Source organism: Felis catus, chromosome X (assembly GCF_018350175.1).
Source record: "Felis catus isolate Fca126 chromosome X, F.catus_Fca126_mat1.0, whole genome shotgun sequence".
Taxonomy (NCBI): Eukaryota; Metazoa; Chordata; class Mammalia; order Carnivora; family Felidae; genus Felis; species Felis catus.
In genome coordinates, this window is record NC_058386.1 from 17,726,824 (window position 1) to 17,744,620 (window position 17,797).

General features: G+C 33.8%; 1 protein-coding gene across 6 annotated transcripts in view; it reads left to right on the forward strand.

Annotated features, from left to right (window-relative positions):
- CNKSR2 (connector enhancer of kinase suppressor of Ras 2) overlaps positions 1-17,797 on the forward strand; it is a 294,573-nt gene that overhangs the window by 120,524 nt on the left and 156,252 nt on the right. For 5 of the 6 annotated variants that reach the window (XM_011291630.4, XM_045051167.1, XM_045051168.1 and 2 more), the window contains exon 5: positions 7,615-7,656. The exons of the other annotated variant lie outside the window; for it this stretch is intronic. In XM_011291630.4, the coding sequence (XP_011289932.1) occupies positions 7,615-7,656 (42 nt within the window). The remainder of the gene's footprint in view (positions 1-7,614; positions 7,657-17,797) is intronic. 6 annotated transcript variants of the gene reach the window in all.

Genomic DNA, 17,797 nt, shown 5'->3' on the forward strand with positions numbered 1-17,797 from the left:
CATTAAGCCAGTAAAATGTTGAAGGGTTTGCCAGGGATGTACTTGTGGGATGATTATGCTTCTGTCTACCTTGTTTGCCAAGGACATTTATAGCTCTGAAATTAAACAGTAGCATTTTGAAAACACATTTAAGAAGACCAGTGACTCTCTATTCACTATGGATATTCTTCTTTTCACTCAGAGCACCCAGTCAGCTTTTGGTCTTTGATGAATCCAAATTTAGTTTGGACTTTCATCTTCCATCCATTGCAAATCTTTTATCCCTCGCACTGCTTCCCTATGTCCACAAAGCTAGGTGATGACTACTTTGAATTCCTTTCAATAGCTCTATTCTGTGTATTATCCTACAAAGAGAATTGCTTTCATGATACTATGCTGCTACTGTAAATGTCACAATAGACTGGAATCTGCTCTTGCAAAAGGGAAAAGAAAGCGAATCATCTGGTCAATAACTGGGAACTAAATTTCTGCATGTTTTTCTTTTCAGATATTGCTTTTATTGTTATTTGATTGAAATTCTTGTTAAATGGCTTCCCATTTTGTAACTGTTGGATGGACCATAGTATATTTCTCCAGACCTGACCTTCTGACTAGCATGATGACCACTAACTGCATGTGGCAATTGAAATATAAATTAATTAAAACTAAATAAAATTACAAATCCACTTTCTCCTTTGCACATTTTAATTGCTCAATAGCCACATATGCCTAGAAACCACTAAATTTTAGGCAGCACAGACATAGAACATAATTAGGATAATTCTATTATCACTGTAAGTTTTAATAAATATGTCTCTGTAACATCACTTTCTCCATTTACTCCTGGCTATGCAACTAACCCTTCCTTATTGCTCCTAAATACTAGCATTGTCTGAGCAGTCTTCAGTTATCTTCTCACTATACATTTTCTTTTTTAATGGATTTGTTGTTGTTTTCTTGTACCTTTAACTATCACTTCAGTGTAAATACTCCCAGATCTGACTCTATTTTAGATCCAAATCAGCTTTTTACTTGCTTACTGGACAACTTTGTATAAAATGACCTTTCAGCCACTTCTAATTTCACATGCCCCAAATATAATTATTTTATTCTCCTTAAATTTTCTTCTACCATCTCTACTCAGCCATTCATCCATTTGCTCAGGTTTGAACCCCTGGAGTAATGTTTAACTTTCCTCTCCACATTATTCTCTGTGTCTAATGTATCAGTCACCCAATTCTCATTCCTGGCTACATGTATGACATCCACCTCTCCTCATCTCCCCTTCCACCATCATAACCTCCGTTCAAGCTTTGATTATATATTTTCTATTGAAAGAACATTCCAACTGATCTTGCTGCCTTCAGTTTTTTTTCCCTTCCAAATCCACAATTTCTTCCCCATTGTTTTCATAAAACATGTATTTGATCACATAGTTCCCGTGTTCAGACATCTTTGAGCGCTTCCTTGTATCAGAGTAAAGTACATACTCCTCCATCTTCCCTAGAGATGAAATGTCTACTTGGTATATTTAGGAAGATACACAGCTTTGCAGAGATTCCTTATCTGAGACATGACGTGAAAGTTTCCTCCACGGGAATGGAAAAAGAACTATTAGAAAATGAATAAGAAGAGATACCTATTAGAGTTGTTAGCTAGACCAGAGAGTTTGGACTTCACTTCTCCACCCCCTACCCTGATACACTCACTCACCATTTTATCATTGCTCTTTAACACCAGCCATGGCACCATGGCTATGAAGTCAGCTACCCTGACTTCAGCCCCTCCCAAAATAAAATCACAAGAAATTATCAGTTGATCAAGTGCAATCCTGGTGGAATGGGACTTCAAAATAAATTATTACAGAATAATAAAAATTTTATTCCCTTCAAAACAAAATTTCTCCAGGTTAGCATTGGCAGCTCTCCACAATATGACCTCATGTTATTTTCTAGGCTTTCTTTCCTGTCGCATTCATTCCACATATCTTATGCTATAGCCTGGCATGCTTACTTCTGATTATGCCTTGTTAATCATGTTTGCACAAAGTGAAATGGTCTTTCCCTGTGAACCCCTAATAAATTTACAGATTTAAAAGCTATTTAAAGTCAGTAAAATATCTCCTCTAGAAGGTCATTCCAGAGTGAACAAGTTAGAATTTATCTCCTTTTTTATGGGATCTTCTGTTAGCATTTGTCATGTACCTTATATTATTATTATTTGAATGTTTTCTCCATTAAATAATTAAGTGATGATGGCCAAGGACCAAGTTTATCTTTGATCACCTTAATAGTGCCTGATAGTGAATTGCATTTAGAAGATGTGCAAAAAATACCCTTTTTTGGTGAATGGAATTGTGACTTGAGTAAATGGATGACTGAATGAATAAAAGTAACAGTAACTCATGAATTAGTTACTTAAGCATTGAAGACATTTTGATAGCTTAGCAGTAGAATATGTGAAGTATTTGGTATGACGGTACCATTATTAAAATTTTGCATAGATGAATCATTTAAATACTACATGCAAGCAAAACAATATTCTTAAATTATTTGTACAAGTATACTATAATATACCAAAAAGAGACATATGAAAATTTATGGCATTTATAGTTCCAAAGTTTTGTGAAATATAATTATATACAGCATTTGAGACATACACTATTTCCCTTCACTCTCTTGCTTTATGTATTCAGTATTAATAACCTGTGAACTGTTCCTATGACTCTAATACACAGTTGATGAGAAATATTACTTTTACTGAACATCTAGACCCCAGGTTGCTTAAAATTGTTGACAAAGTATGGAGTATCAATGATAACATACAGGATAGAAGTGTTTCTTTGTATTTTTCTCAGTATGGCAATTGCATCACTGTTTCACAAAAACTATAACTGATTATGATCCTGTGTGAGCACATAGCTCATCTGTGGGAGACAGTTTCTGTGCACACTTATACTTTTCAAAAAGAAAAAATGATGAAAACTGAATAAACACTCATTTTTATGAATATTGTCTTGTTAGGAATTTGATGCATTTAAATGTGCATCACATGGTTTGTAGAAGCATTATATATAAAAGGATAAAGAAGAAATTGCAACTGTCATTTTGCATGCATAGTAAAAGACAGCATGAGCTTCTGAAGAGAATTCCTGGGAGTATATAGTGGCATAGCTCTAAATCCAGGTTTGAAAATCTAAATTTAATCCTAACCTAAAAATAAGTAGAACGTCAGAGGTGTACCTTTCCTTAGCATGAATAGGTTGTTAAAAATGTGGATTTCTCCATATTCAGTGCTATTTTCTTTGTAAAACGTGGGGTATGATCTTTTGGGAAAATATTTGGCCCTAAGTGTTAATAAAACCATACTTGAGAAGCAAATATTTTAAATTCACATCTGGATGGAAATAAAATAACTTATTAATAAAATTAATCCCCTAAGGTACCTAGGGCTATTTAAATACTTAGCATGATAAAATGAACTCCTTAACATGATAGCTTAACTAAATAAAACACAGTCATTTAGTTTCTATTCTTCTCCCTAATATAAAATAGCAGGTTAATATATACTTTTTTTGTATTGTTCTGTTTTGTTTTTATTATGCTGTGTCCAGCCTTTGTGAAAGCCTTTGGCTTTCAGTAATGAACAGGCCAGTCTGGCTGAAAGAAGGCAGAGATATAAAGAAGTAGAAGCAGTTATTCAGAGTAGTAAGTGATTAAAGAAAGAAATAAGTTTAATAGGAGGGAAAAAAGAGAAACCAACCAATAAATTGGGGGAATGTGTAACAAAAGCACAAAGCTCTGAGGAATTGAAAATTGGAATGAGCCACCAGATACTATTTTTAAATCAGTCTGCTGTCTTACAGGTTTTATATTTTTGATCATTTTTTGTTTGGCATTCTTCTATCACAGTATTTCCCGTAAAATAGATTGTTTTTCACAGTACCATCTTTATCAAAATCATGCTAGGACCCCCACTCCAGGTCTACCCTATCTGTATATCTGGGGCTGAACCTGGGAATATGCATTTTAACCCACTTTCCAAGTGATTGTTACATGTATACAGAGTAAAATCTGAAAATTACTGCAGTAGTTTAACAGTGTTTGAGTGCAGTTTTATTGCTTTTGCAGTAATGCCTTTATTTTCTTTGCCCAAAAACATACTTTTTCCAAAACCCAATTAAAGCTGCCTTTATTAATTTCTTTTTAAGGCAGAGCTAGTTGTTTTCTTCTCTGCTTGCCCAGCCCTATGATCCTGCCTTTATTATAGTAATTGTGAGTGTCCCAAATATGTTAGTACAGATTTAAGCTTTAATAGGTTCACATGTGTGAATATGCTATAAATATAACACACACATCCTTTGCAAATTTAATTATTTCAATTTATTTTATAGTCCTTTAGTATTGTTTATTTCAAATAGTTTTTAATTTTAATATTTGTGACAGTTTTTTCGACTGATGTAAAACCTTGGCCACCTCAGTCACTTGATGTATCTCTTTTAGACTTTGTCTTTTGGAGTCATGTCAGAATTATCACATATGGATCAGTACTTCATTCTTTGAATAATCTTAAAGCTTGGATTATAGATGTATTTCTTTTAGTCACTGAGGAGCAGCAGCTGATGAAAAATTCTACAAAGTTTGAAATTTGACTTGAGCAATGTATAGCACAACACAGTGGTCACTTTGCATTTTAATGAGAAATATGTCAATATTTTAAAATTTTAAATAATTGACCTTTCACATGTGGATTTGTATATTTTTGTCACATTTATACTTATAAAGTTATTGAAACAAACTTCATGAAGACTTTGGAATTCTACATATTTTAACTTACTTATGTGAATGCCTGTCTCTTTAAACTGTGCTTTTCTAAGTCAGGGGACATGTTTTATTTATCTCTGTATCATGAAGACAGTTGATTAATATTCGCCGAAGCAAGGGGAAAAGTACATCTATTATGCATTGTCCAATTTGCTTAATATATTCAGTATTACACAAGTATTAGTAAATATATTTGGATGTACTTTATATATTTAATGTTTATTTTTGAGAGAGAGAGAGAGAGACTGAGCGTGAGCAGGGGAGGGCAGAGAGAGAGGAAGATACAGAATCTGAAGCAGGCTCCAGGCTCTGAGCTGCCAGCAGAGATCCCGACACAGGGCTTGAACCCACAAACCGTGAGATCATGACCTGAGCCAAAGTCAGATGTTTAACCAACCCTTGATTTCGGCTCAGACTATGTTTTCATGGTTAATGGGATCAAGCCCCGCATCAGGCTCTGCACTGACAACACCGAGCCTGCTTAGGATTCTGTCTTCCTCTGTCTCTGCCCCTCCCCTACTTATGCACACACACACTCTCTCTCAAAATAAAATTTAAAAAGGACTTTGTAAAGCTAATAAGTGATTTTTAATTTAGTATCAAATGTATTAATGCATATAAATAAAACTAATATTTAGTTTACTGTTTCCATCTATTGCAACTATTATTTTTTTAGATTCCCAAATTGCTCCATCTTTGGCCAGTGAAAATCTCTTCATGTTGACTTCTGAGTCCTACTGACACAAACAATCCTTGTATAGTTTGATAGCTTCTTTCTATGTGTGTCACAGTATAATCCAGGCTCATCTTATACATTCATATCCCAGATCTGGAATCCACCATTTTCCTTAACCAAAGCCCCAAGAAATAGTATTTGAAAATCACTAACTGTGAGGAGTTTATTTATTACTCAGTTATGTCTTTTCAGTGGGCCTAAGAAATACATACACACATGTGTACATGATGCATTAAGAGACTCTAGGTTTTACTGGCCTTCTTATATATGTATCTGCTTTGTCTCATGCTAAAATTACTTAGGACACCAAAAAATGATAGAATGATAGTAGTATCACATAATTGTTCATTTGCTTTATCCTATGGAATGCAGTAGTTTCAGCAAAACAATAACAGACTAACAATAACTAACCAACAATATGATTGCTGCCAATAGTGTAAGATTTTGTTTAATAGTTCTTTTGTTATGTCATACTAGGGATATGCAAGTAAAGTATTATATTTTAAAGAACTTGAAATAGTTATTCTCTGTGTGATTATTGCTGTGTGATCACTGGCAGGATATACATTTAGATCATATTTACTTTTTTCCTTGAGGAAAATTCCTTTGAAGTTTGAACATTTAATCATATTCTCTGTTTCTGGGAAGGTAGGTAAATAATCAAACTTGTATCCATTATAGCTGAAGCAAGTTGTAGAGGCAGTTTGGGGAAACTGGGCAACTTTCCAACTTTTCCCAACTCATCTCTTACCAATGTAATTGTGTCTGAAATTAATTCTATAAAATTGTAGTCTTCCAAATTCTGATGTAAGTACAGTGCACTTTTCCAACATAAATGCTTTATCTATACCTTTCTTCCTCTGTACACATAATTCATACTTAATTTGTAAAGACATAGATATGGCTATATTTGTAACAGACTTCTTCTTTGGCACAGAAGCCCTGCAGAATTGCAAGACCCAATCCTTAAGTATTTCATTTAGTCTATGAAATGAATCAGACCTATATTTAACCTTAAAACTTTTACGCCTGGTAAGAATATGTACTACTTCTGACAAGGTATTGTGGTGAAATGGCATGATCAAAAACTATGTTCAACAGTATTCATTTTTGTTAAAATTAAATTCAGGGAAAGAGATGAAATGGGCTGTCATTCCTTAAAATATGCAGTACTGTGAAACATGGATATTTTTTCAAAATTAGATAGCCAAATAATAATTAGTTAACTTTCTACTTTGAAGTAAAGGTAATTAGTTTACATTTTAAAAATAAAGACACAGAACAACAGTAATTCATAGTTAAAATGTATTTATCACTGTATGCCAGATACTGTGCTAAGCCATTCATCCATCTTCTCACTTAATCCTCACAACACCCTTATTGTGTTACTACTAATGTCATGCCCATTTTATGAATTTCTTCAGGAAACTAAGCCATAGAAACAGAAGTTTCTAAGCAAAGATCACTTTGCTATATGTTTGCTCATTGTAAGTCTAGCAATTGCAGGTAAAAAAACAATGGTGATTTTTTAAAATAATTTTTTTTACAATTTCAAGGATTCAAATTTATGTTAAGAACTATGAACTTGATATGTACCAATTTTATAATATTAAGGATATTTAATAGCTGGAAATAATTGAAAATATAAAAGCATTTTTGAGATTAAGATACGACTATAGAAGTAAATATTAGTATTTTTCCTAATGTTCCAATCTATAATAAATTAGTATTTGAAATGTTGGAAATATTTCAATGAAATGTATTTATCAGATGTAAAAGTTTAGATAGAAAATGGTTACAATATTTTTTCTGATGTATATTATTCTGTATTGTATTTTGTGTAAAATTAGAAAATATAGTTAAGCAAATATAAGAATATCTGTGTAACTGACCATCAGAGCTAACCACTATGAATATTTTGGTATATAGCTTTCCAGATTTTATTCACATTCTTATTGCTGGTTTTGCTTGAATTGTCAAGATTTTTTCAAATTGTTGTACATTTCCTAAGAAGGTATTTTAAAAGGAATGCTTGATTTGTTTTGAAAACTAATGTATATGTTTCTTTTTTTAAAGGATTGTACTGTGTATGAAACAGAAAATAAAATTCTTCATGTGGTAAGTTTATTTGGGTTTATTTTCATCTTCATTAGAAAATGGTTCTTTGTTTAACTAGTAATTAAATAAAAAGCTATAGCCTATAAAAAATGAGACCTGTATATTTTATAGGAAAACTACAAAAGAACATAAAAAGTATAAAAGAACAGGTTATATTAGTTAAAATCATTCTTTTGTATCCTAATAGGAAAATATCATATAATATGATAAAAATTTTGAGATTGTAGTATGTAGAAAGATTGGAATGAAGAATCTAGAAAAAAAGAGAACTTGAAGTCAGTATTTTTTACCATTCATTTGAGAAAGATATCAGAGAAAAGTATTTGGTTGTATAATGGGGTAAACAACCTATCATCATTTGGGTGAAATAATTAATAAAATAATCAATTTGCCTTTGATCAGATTCTATACTCCCCAAACCTCCTTCCAAATTTTAATTTGGCAATATTTGTTGAATCAGTTAATCATTTTGTAGATATTACTAGAAACAGAGTATGAATACACTATACTTTTATAGAAAAGTATCTCCTTTTTTGTTAATGAACAGTTTACTGCTTTTCTTTGTAAATCCGTATCTTGGTTGATGCTCATCTGTCCTGATAACTTCTTCACCTCTGTTAGAAATGAGTGACAACATAAGTAACATTAAAGAAGTTTAGAAATGAATGCTATATATTTACTTTGTCAATTTTGCATTCAAGCTAGTGACAATTTAAAGATCCTGTTTGACGATGATTGAGACTGTGGATGGCATTAACCAAATAGCTCAGCTCAGAAAGCACTTGTATTTTCTTTCTTTTTTTTTTTTTACAGTTCTCCTATTCTTTTATTTATTTTTTTGTTAACATTGTTTTAAGGTTTTTTTTGAATTCCAGTAGTTAGCATACAGTGTAGTATTAGTTTCAGGCATTATAAAATAGTGATTCAACACTTCCACACATCACCCGCTGCTCATCACAAGTGCACTTCTTAATCCCCATCACCTATTTCACCCATCCCCCTCACCCCTCCCCTCTGGTAACCATCAGTTTGTTCTGTGTAGTTAAGACTCTGTTTCATGGTTTGCCTCTCTCTCTTCTTTCCCCTTTGCTCTTTGTTTGGTTTCTTAAATTCCACATATGAGTGAAATCACATGGTATTTGTCTCTTTCCACTTCTCCCTTCCCAGCCTTTTAATGTAAAGATGGGCTAGCCTTTAGTAGAAGGTTATATTCTTGTGTGCTACTTTTCTCACAATAAGAATTCTTTTTTAAAAATAATAAAATAGTATACTATACCACTTGGTATATATGATGCTAGAATACTTTCTTGAAAACAAAATATTCATAAAGTATCTTTCCAGATTTCCTGTAATGTAGAGGAAATCATGTTAAGTCTAAAGGACTGTCTGAACCCTAATTCTTTTTTTTTAATTTTTTAATGTTTATTTTTGAGAGAGAGAGAGAAACAGAGTGCAAGTGGAGGAAGGGCAGAGAGAGAGACACACACAGAATCCAAAGCAGGCTCCAGGCTCTGAGCTGTCAGCACAGAGCTGGACATGGGGCTTGAACTCAAGAACTGCGAGATCATGACCTGAGCCACCCAGGCATCCCTGCACCCTAATTCTAACAGTTTGTATCTCAGTAACCTTAGTCAAGTAGTTTGTCTTTGATATTTTTAAGGTAAATTTTAACCATTAAAAAATTTTATTGTTGATTTACACATAACATTATATTAGTTTCAGGTATATAACATAATGATTAGATATTTGTAGGTGACTTTGTTCTTAATATGTAAAATGAGAATATTAATTTCTTCTAAGTACAATTGTTTATAGTCTCATTACCTTCTTTCCAATATTTATTTATGTTTTTTTTATTTTCCCTTTTTCTTTTTTATGTGTACCAGAAAATAAAAAGCCTGAGTTTTGATATAACTTGTTTAGAATCAAATTGTTACTGACTCTGAATGTTCTCCTTGTTCCTATGAGACTTGAGTCAGAGTGCTCATACAAATGAGTAGAGATTACAGTAACTTGAGATAGGCACTAGAACATCAACTGTCTCAGCCCAGACCCATTCCCTATATCTGTATTTTGTCTGGAGGCTAGGGGAGGCATTTATAAAGAGGAAGTATAACTTATCATTTATGAAAATCTGCTCTATCTTGGGAGTTACATAGGCAACACAAGTATCAGAGTATTCTTCAACAGCTGCGCAAACTGAGATAGTTAGGAAAGTTGTGAGGTGTATCTTTTCCTGAAATAGATCTTTATTTAGGGATGAGTGAAGAAAAAGAATGGGAAGGAGAAGGGGAACTGTCCCTCATATGTCAGAAGAAAATCTTTTTCCATGAAATAAGTTTATTAAGAACATCTATTTAATGATCTCAGTAAGAATCAAAAGAATACTGTTTGCATTAAAATAGAATACCATACTATAAAGAAAGTAAGGCCACTATAAACTGAACACAAAATAAACTTAAAAAAGTCTTTAAAACTGAGAACATGGAAATAGAAATTAAACCATGCTGAAAGCAGTAAAAAGCATATTAATTATTACAGAAAATTGAAACAGTAAGACACAAAATAAACTTTTTTATTGCTCAGATTATTAGTAAATTAATAAAAAGACAAAAAATGAGAGAAGATAATGGCTATAGAGGATAGATTATGGTTAGCCCACCTTCAACTAATTATTAGTTTCTAAAGAAGAAAACAATAGGAAATAATTAAGGATATAATAGAATAATTTAGGAATAAAAATTGGGAAAATTGAATTTCTCAACAAATTAAGAAAGTGAATTGGAAAGATCACGATTTCAAGATATTTTCTGTTAATATATTACAGTTTCTATGTCAAGAAGCAACTACGTTTAACTAGTAAGAAGAGATACATGAGAAGTTTCACTTCAAAGAAATTAAACTTATGTTATATTCAAATGTCTACTCTGAAACCATAACTTCCAGAAGACAATGAAACAAAATCCACAAATCGTTTTTTTCTGTTTACTTTATATTATTTTTTATTTAAATCCAAGGTAGTTAACATATAGTATAATAATGGTTTCAGGAGTGGAATTTAGTGATTCATCACTTAATATAACACCTGGTGCTTACCCTAACAAGTGTCCTCTTTAATGCATGTCACCCATTTAGCCCATCCCCCCCACCCAACACTCCTCCAGCAACCCTTAGTTTGTTCTCTGTATTTAAGAGTCTCTTATGGTTTGCCTCCATCTCTGTTTGTATCTTAATTTTCCTTCCCTTCCTCTGTGTTCATATGTTTTGTTTCTTAAATTCTACATATGAGTGAAATCATAAATATTTATCTGACTTATTTCACTTAGTGTAATGTAGTTCCATCCACGATACTGCAAATGGTAAGATTTCATTCTTTTTCATCACCAAGTAATATTCCACTGTGTGTGTGTGTGTGTGTGTGTGTGTGTGTGTGTGTGTGTGTGTGTGTGTCTGGGTGTGTATACACACACACAGAGATACCATATCTTCTTTATCTATTTGTCATTGGATAGACATTGGGTTCTTTCCATAATCTGGCTATTGTCAATAGTGCTGCTGTAAACACTGGGGTGCATGTGTCCCTTCAAATCAGCATTTTTGTATCCTTTGGGAAAATACCTACTAGTGCAATTGCTGGGTCGTAGGGTAGTTCTATTTTTAATTTTTTGAGGAAACTCCATACTGTTTTCCAGAGTGGCTGTGCCAGTTTGCATTCCCACCAGCAGTGCAAAAGTGTTCCCCTTTCCCCGCATCCTCACCAACATCTGTTGTTTCCTGAGTTTTTAATTTTAGCTGTTCTGACAGGTTTGAGATGGTATCTCCTTGTGGTTTTGATTGTATTTCCCTGATGATGAGTGATGTTGTGCATCTTTTCATGTGTCCATTAACCATCTGGATGTCTTCTTTGGAGAAGTGTCTGTTTATGTCTTTTGCCCATTTCTTCACTGGATTATTTTGTTTTGGGGTGCTGAGATTGATAAGTTCTTTATAGATTTTGGATACTAACCCTTTATCTGATATGTCATTTGCAAATATCATCTCCCATTCTGTTGGTTGCCTTTTAGTTTTGTTGATTGTTTGCTTTGCAGTGCAGAAGCTTTTTATCTTGATGAGGTCCCAAAGGTTTGTGTTTACTTTTGTTTCCCTTGCCTCTGGAGACACATCAAGAAGCTGCTGCAACCTAGGTCAAAGAGTTTACTTCCTGTTTTCTCCTCTAGGATTTTGATCATTTCCTGTCCCACATTCAGGTCTTTCATCCATTTTGAGTTTATTTTTGTGTATGGTGTAAGAAAGTGGTCCAGGTTCATTCTTCTGCATGTCGCTGTCCAGTTTTTCCAGCACCGTTTGCTGAAGAGACTGTCTTTATTCCATTGGATATTCTTTCCTGCTTTGTCGAAGATGAGTTAGCCATATGTTTGTGGGTCCATTTCTGGGTTCTGTATTCTGTTCCATTGATCTATATATCTGTTTTTGTGCCAATACCATGCTGTCTTGATGATTACAGCTTTGTAATACAGCTTGAAGTCCCAAACTGTGATGCCTCCAGTTTTAGTTTTCTTTTTCAACATCACTTTGGCTATTTGGGGTCTTTTCTGGTTCCATACAAATTTTAGAACTGTTTGTTCTAGCTCTGTGAAGAATGCTGGTGTTATTTTGATAGGCATTGCATTGAATGTGTAGATTGCTTTGTGTAGTATCTACATTTTAGCAATATTTGTTCTTCCAATCCATGTGCATGGAATGTTTTTTCCATTTTGTTTGTATCTTCTTCAATTTCTTTCATAAGCTTGCTATAGTTTTCAGCATACAGATCATTTACCTCTGTGGTTATGTTTATTCCTAGGTATTTTATGGTTTGGGGTCCTATTGTAAATGGGATCAATTCTTTGATCTCTCTTTCTGCTGTTTCATTATTGGTGTATAGAAATGTAACCAGTTTCTGTATGTTGATTTTATACCCTTCTCCTTTGCTGAATTCATGTATCGGTTCTAGCATTTTTTTTGGGGGGGGGAAGTCTTTCGGGTTTTCCCCATAAAGTATCATGTCATCTGAAGAGTGAAAGTTTGACTTCTTCCTTGCTGATTTGGATTCCTTTTTTTTTCTTTTTGTGGTCTGATTGAAAATCCATAAGAAAAGTAATGCCCCAAAATGTTTATACCTAAATTATCATTCATGTGTGAGAGCAACAAAAAGATATTTCCAGATCAGCAAGGTCACTAAAGTACCTTGTTGAAAAATGGATTTGAGTAAGTTTACTAAATAAATGAAGCAAAAGTTTCAAATTCTAGAATAGGAAACTTGTGGTAGCAAAGGGCTGGAGACGAAGAACAAAACCAGATGCTATGGTGTCTTAGTCCATTCACACTACTATAACAAAAATACCCTAGTCTGGGGAGCTTAAACAACACACTTTTCTCACATTTCTGCAGGCTGGGCAGTCCAAGATAAGGGCACCTGCAGATTCGGTGTCTAGTGAGAGCCTGTTTCCTGATTTATTGAGGGTCTTCACATTGATGGAAGGGGTCAGGGAGTCCTCTGGGATCTCTTATAAGGACATTAATCCAATTTAAGAGGGCTCTGCCCTTATGGACCTAGTCACCTCTCAAAAAGGCTCCACTCCCAAAAACCATCACAGTGGGGGTTAGGTTTCAACATAAGAATTTAGGGGGAAGCACAAACATTGGATCTGCCCAGATAGTGAAGAATAAAAAAAATATATGAGTGCTGTTTTTTAAATGAGGGTTGTTAAATAAACCAAATAGATAAATATCATTGGATAAATCAGAAAGATAATGCAAATATCATTGCATTTATATATTTTTTAAAGACACAAGCTCAGCATCCCTAAATTAAATCACAAAGACTACCATTACTTTCCAGTGGCAGTTTTCCTCAGAAAACAAGGAATCCCTGTAACACAGTAATGAAATTCAAACTTTCACCTATCAATTAATAAACACAAATACACACACATACACAAATACAGACTAAAAATAGTCAAATGCTGGCAAAAATCTAATGAAATTGAATGGACGTACCTTACTGCTAAGCATGTGCACTCATTAAACCTTTTTAAGTTTTAGGCAATTTCAAGACTCAAAAACATTAATGCTAATATTTTTGTAGTATTTATAGTATGCTGTAAGTACTATTTCAAGTGCTAAATATAAGCTAATCATTTGGTCCTCATAACAACCTTGGAAAATACGTATTAATACCATCATGTCCATTTTACAGATGAGGAAACTAAAGCATAAAGAGGTTAGTTGACTTTCCCAAAGTGACACAGATGGAAAGGATTTAAGGTAGGATTTAACTCAAGCAGTCTGGCTCTAGAGTCTATATTCCTAAAGTATCTTGGGAATCTGGTCTAAAATAAATTATAAAATACAACAGAAAGTATTTAGAGTAGCATTATGTATAATAGTGAAAAACAGAAAATAATAGGGTGATGCTTCAGTAAATTATGGTGCAATTACAGGATGAAATATTTATTATTCATAGTTACTGTTTCAAATTGTATCTGATTATATAATTTAGGAATAAGTGATATTTATAAATATACATAAAATATGTTCCAAAGTTAAAAGTAAGATTCTAAATAATAATGTTAAGTAAAAACCAGATTAAAAATATTATAAACATAACAAATCATCACTGTTGAAACTTTGAAAAAATATTCTATATGAATATTGTGTTTGCTTGGTAAGGTAACAGCTGATTTTTTTTAATTTCAAATATCTTCCCAATTTTCTTCAATTAGTTTGCATTGCTTTTATAGTGGAAAATTATGCAAGTATATATTCTATTATATTCATAATTCTGATAGTTTTAAATGGATAATTTTATGATACACCTGCTAGATTTCTTGATGTTCACTGTTTTTATCTTTGAAATAGGATTTTTTTAATGCTTAAAATTCAAAAGCAGTAGACTCTGAAGACCAAAAGACTTGTTAGAAAAAAGTTGGTTGGTTGGTTGGTTGCAGTGGTATATGGAGATGTCTGTTAATATGAAATGTGAGAAGGAGCAAAAGGAAATGACAACTTGGGTTTCCTTTAATTTGTCATTAAGTATAATGGAACTGATGGCACAGTGCAGCCATAAAGGACAGAAAGGAAATGCAGATCATATGTGCACTATGTATCTACGTGATTGTTGTCTAATGATAAGCAGTAAGGTATTTCCCCTCTGTTGATCTGGTATTTCCCTCTCAGTTAGGCCTTGGCCCTGATTACACATTCTCTGATAGGTTGCAGCCCATCTCATCTGTTTTTGCTCTGCACAGATGCTTGTTTTGTACACAGTAAATCAGTTATAAGGAATCTGGAGTTCTCTTGAGTTCCGTACCCTACTTTCTCCTCACTCCCACCTTTCACTACAGTCTTTGAATGTGGAGAGAGGAGCACTCCTGGGAAGCTATTTTAGACGCTGTGCTTCAGCAGACTTAAACTGTGCTTGTCATAGCCCTGCTGCTCTCGCTGATGAGCCTGGAACACTTGCCAGCTTTGATAAACTCATGGAAATCTCAGACCAGGCAAGATCATTAAGTTACATTGTTTAAATCAGATTATACTGAGCTCAAATGCACCTTTTACATTGACCAACTGTGTGGTCTTGTGTATGGCACTTGCTTTGTAGTGGCATTTTATCCCCTATTGCTTTCATAAAAATAATGGGAAGAATAAACACAGTGAATGCCTACTTTATTATGTTAGTGTTAAGATTATCTTTTTGTTATACAGTACTTTACAGTTTATAGGAAGGAAATTCTCATGAATGCTCTCTTCTCTCTTTTCTCTTTTCCCTCTAAGCTACTTTTTTTCTTTACTAATTTAGGTTTGATCATGAATTAGGCTTATTTTGGCATGTTAACTAATTGTTTTATTTCATAAACATTCTGTGTAATTTTTTTCTGTCTTTGCATGTATGAGTTCTTCACTCCTAAACTCCATCTGGACTGAAAGTATTATGCCTTCTCTGATATCTAGTCTTGAAATGGGTAAAAGTACACAGAAGCAACAGATCCAAGGGAAGAGCTTGGAGGGGAAAATAAAGAGCTCATTTGAGATTTTTCCCCACTATCTATGTCATATCATTTTTGTAAGCATAGCTTTCTTCTGATTGTGTCAAACCTTGAGGATATAGGTACCAGGTAGCAGCATGCCCTATAATAAAATAAAAATGATATTAATATTTTAAATTTAGAGATTTCTTGAAAATAGTGGCACTCAAATGACACCATAAAAATAATTTTACATTGGTTTTCAAAAGGTCCCTAATGCTTTGAAAAGGCAGCTTTGGCAATTATAGCTAGACTCTTAAAGCTGTGTTTTGGAGCCATTGCAAATGGAGGGGTTTTTGTTTTGTTTTGTTTTGTTTTGTTTTGTTGCATGGTTGACATTTTGGTTATAATGGTAGCATTTGGACATGCAAATTTTGAGCCATCTCATTAAAACATGAATTCTAACAGTTTTATAGATGAAAAGAATTAAGATATTTCTTTGCTGTCACAGTTAATGTGACCCTTCTGTCTTGGCCCCCTTCACTGTCATTTTTGTGGTCACCCTGAAGATACATGCTAACACTATTACTGAAATAGGCATTGATTTCTTGAGTGTTCTATTAGATTATCTTCAGGTTTTGACATTTTGATGGTTAATTGCCTTATAAATTATTTTAACTGTAACTTCCACAATCAATGTTTTAAGGAGGAAAGAAGAAATCAGATAGAATATCATGGAGGTAAAAAAAATCTTTGTCTTTTCTGAAACAAAAAGAAAATATGTGTATACACTAAAGGGAATGTGGCCATACATAACAAATTAAGATAATCTGTTTTTAATATGTTTTATTATGATCTGCATAGACAGTATGTACATCAGTATATTTATATGGTTGTTCTTGCTAACATTACATTTGCTGATCCCATTATACATTATAAAATGCTTATGCAGACTGGGTGTGCAATCCTTGTTCTCAGAGAATATTTGTTTTTGTTGAGGAGTCAAGTGAAACAAGAGTAATGTAGTAGAAAGAGTATCAATTTGAGAGTTAAAGAGATTTGGTGTCCCGACTGACCTCATTCTGGCACTTACTAGCTGTGAAGAAACTAAATTAGCCTTTCTCATTAAGTTGGGTTATAGGAGTAAGATCTAAATGCCATAATTCTTTGGTGATAATTCAGAAAATCAGTAGAAAACAGTATGGTCACATGAAGTGGTAAATTGAAGGGCTATCTTCATCTGAGACCATTCTTTTTGTGATCGAAGACACTATGGATGTTTTTGACACTATGAATTTTTTTAACTACAGTTACAGTCACTGTAAATATCAAGATTTCTTCATCAAGGCAATGGGATCAGTCTGGAGGCAGAAATCAAACTATAACTTAAACAACAGAAGTTTAATCTAAATAATTATTAAGCTATCATAGAAAAGTACCTATGTAAAGACACTGTAAAACATTCCCTAGAATGAAGGAGGGTGGTATATACAATGAAGGACAGCTGATAGGCAAACACCCTCCCACCAGGCTGAGGTGGATCAGAACTCATTAGAGCCAGAGGGTTGCCTAAGCCAGAGCTGGTCCACAGTTTCCAGGCAAGCAAGAGACAGCCTTCTAAGATATAGGCAACTGTTGCTGGTAGGAGACTCATAGAGAGAGTGGAGTGCTGCTGTGGGTATGAGGCTGAGAGGGCCCCAGGATGATGGTCACTGAGCCCAGGCTGAGACTTTGAGTTCACTGAGGGACTGCATGATCATGGAACCACTGGGTGTTGTCACACACATCCATCACTGATGGACCATGCAGCAGTAACAAGACCAAGCAAAAATGCAGCACAAGGGAACCTGAAAGAGAAGCCTCGTTCCCCTGGTCACATTTCTTTAGTGCCCTCTACTGATAAAAGCTTAACATAATGCTTGGTGTAAAGCAGAAATTCTTGACAAGTCCCAGCCATTATCACAGAGCAAGCACTGAAGGGTGAATTTGGAACTGAGAGCCAGTAAAGTCATAACTGGCACAGTGCAATTAGTTATTTCCTCCAAAAAAACCCACATATGGCAATTTTGAATTTCTCAGCTGTAAGTGAAGACATTACCCTCCAGGTCTCTGCTATTTTTCAATATTTGCCCATA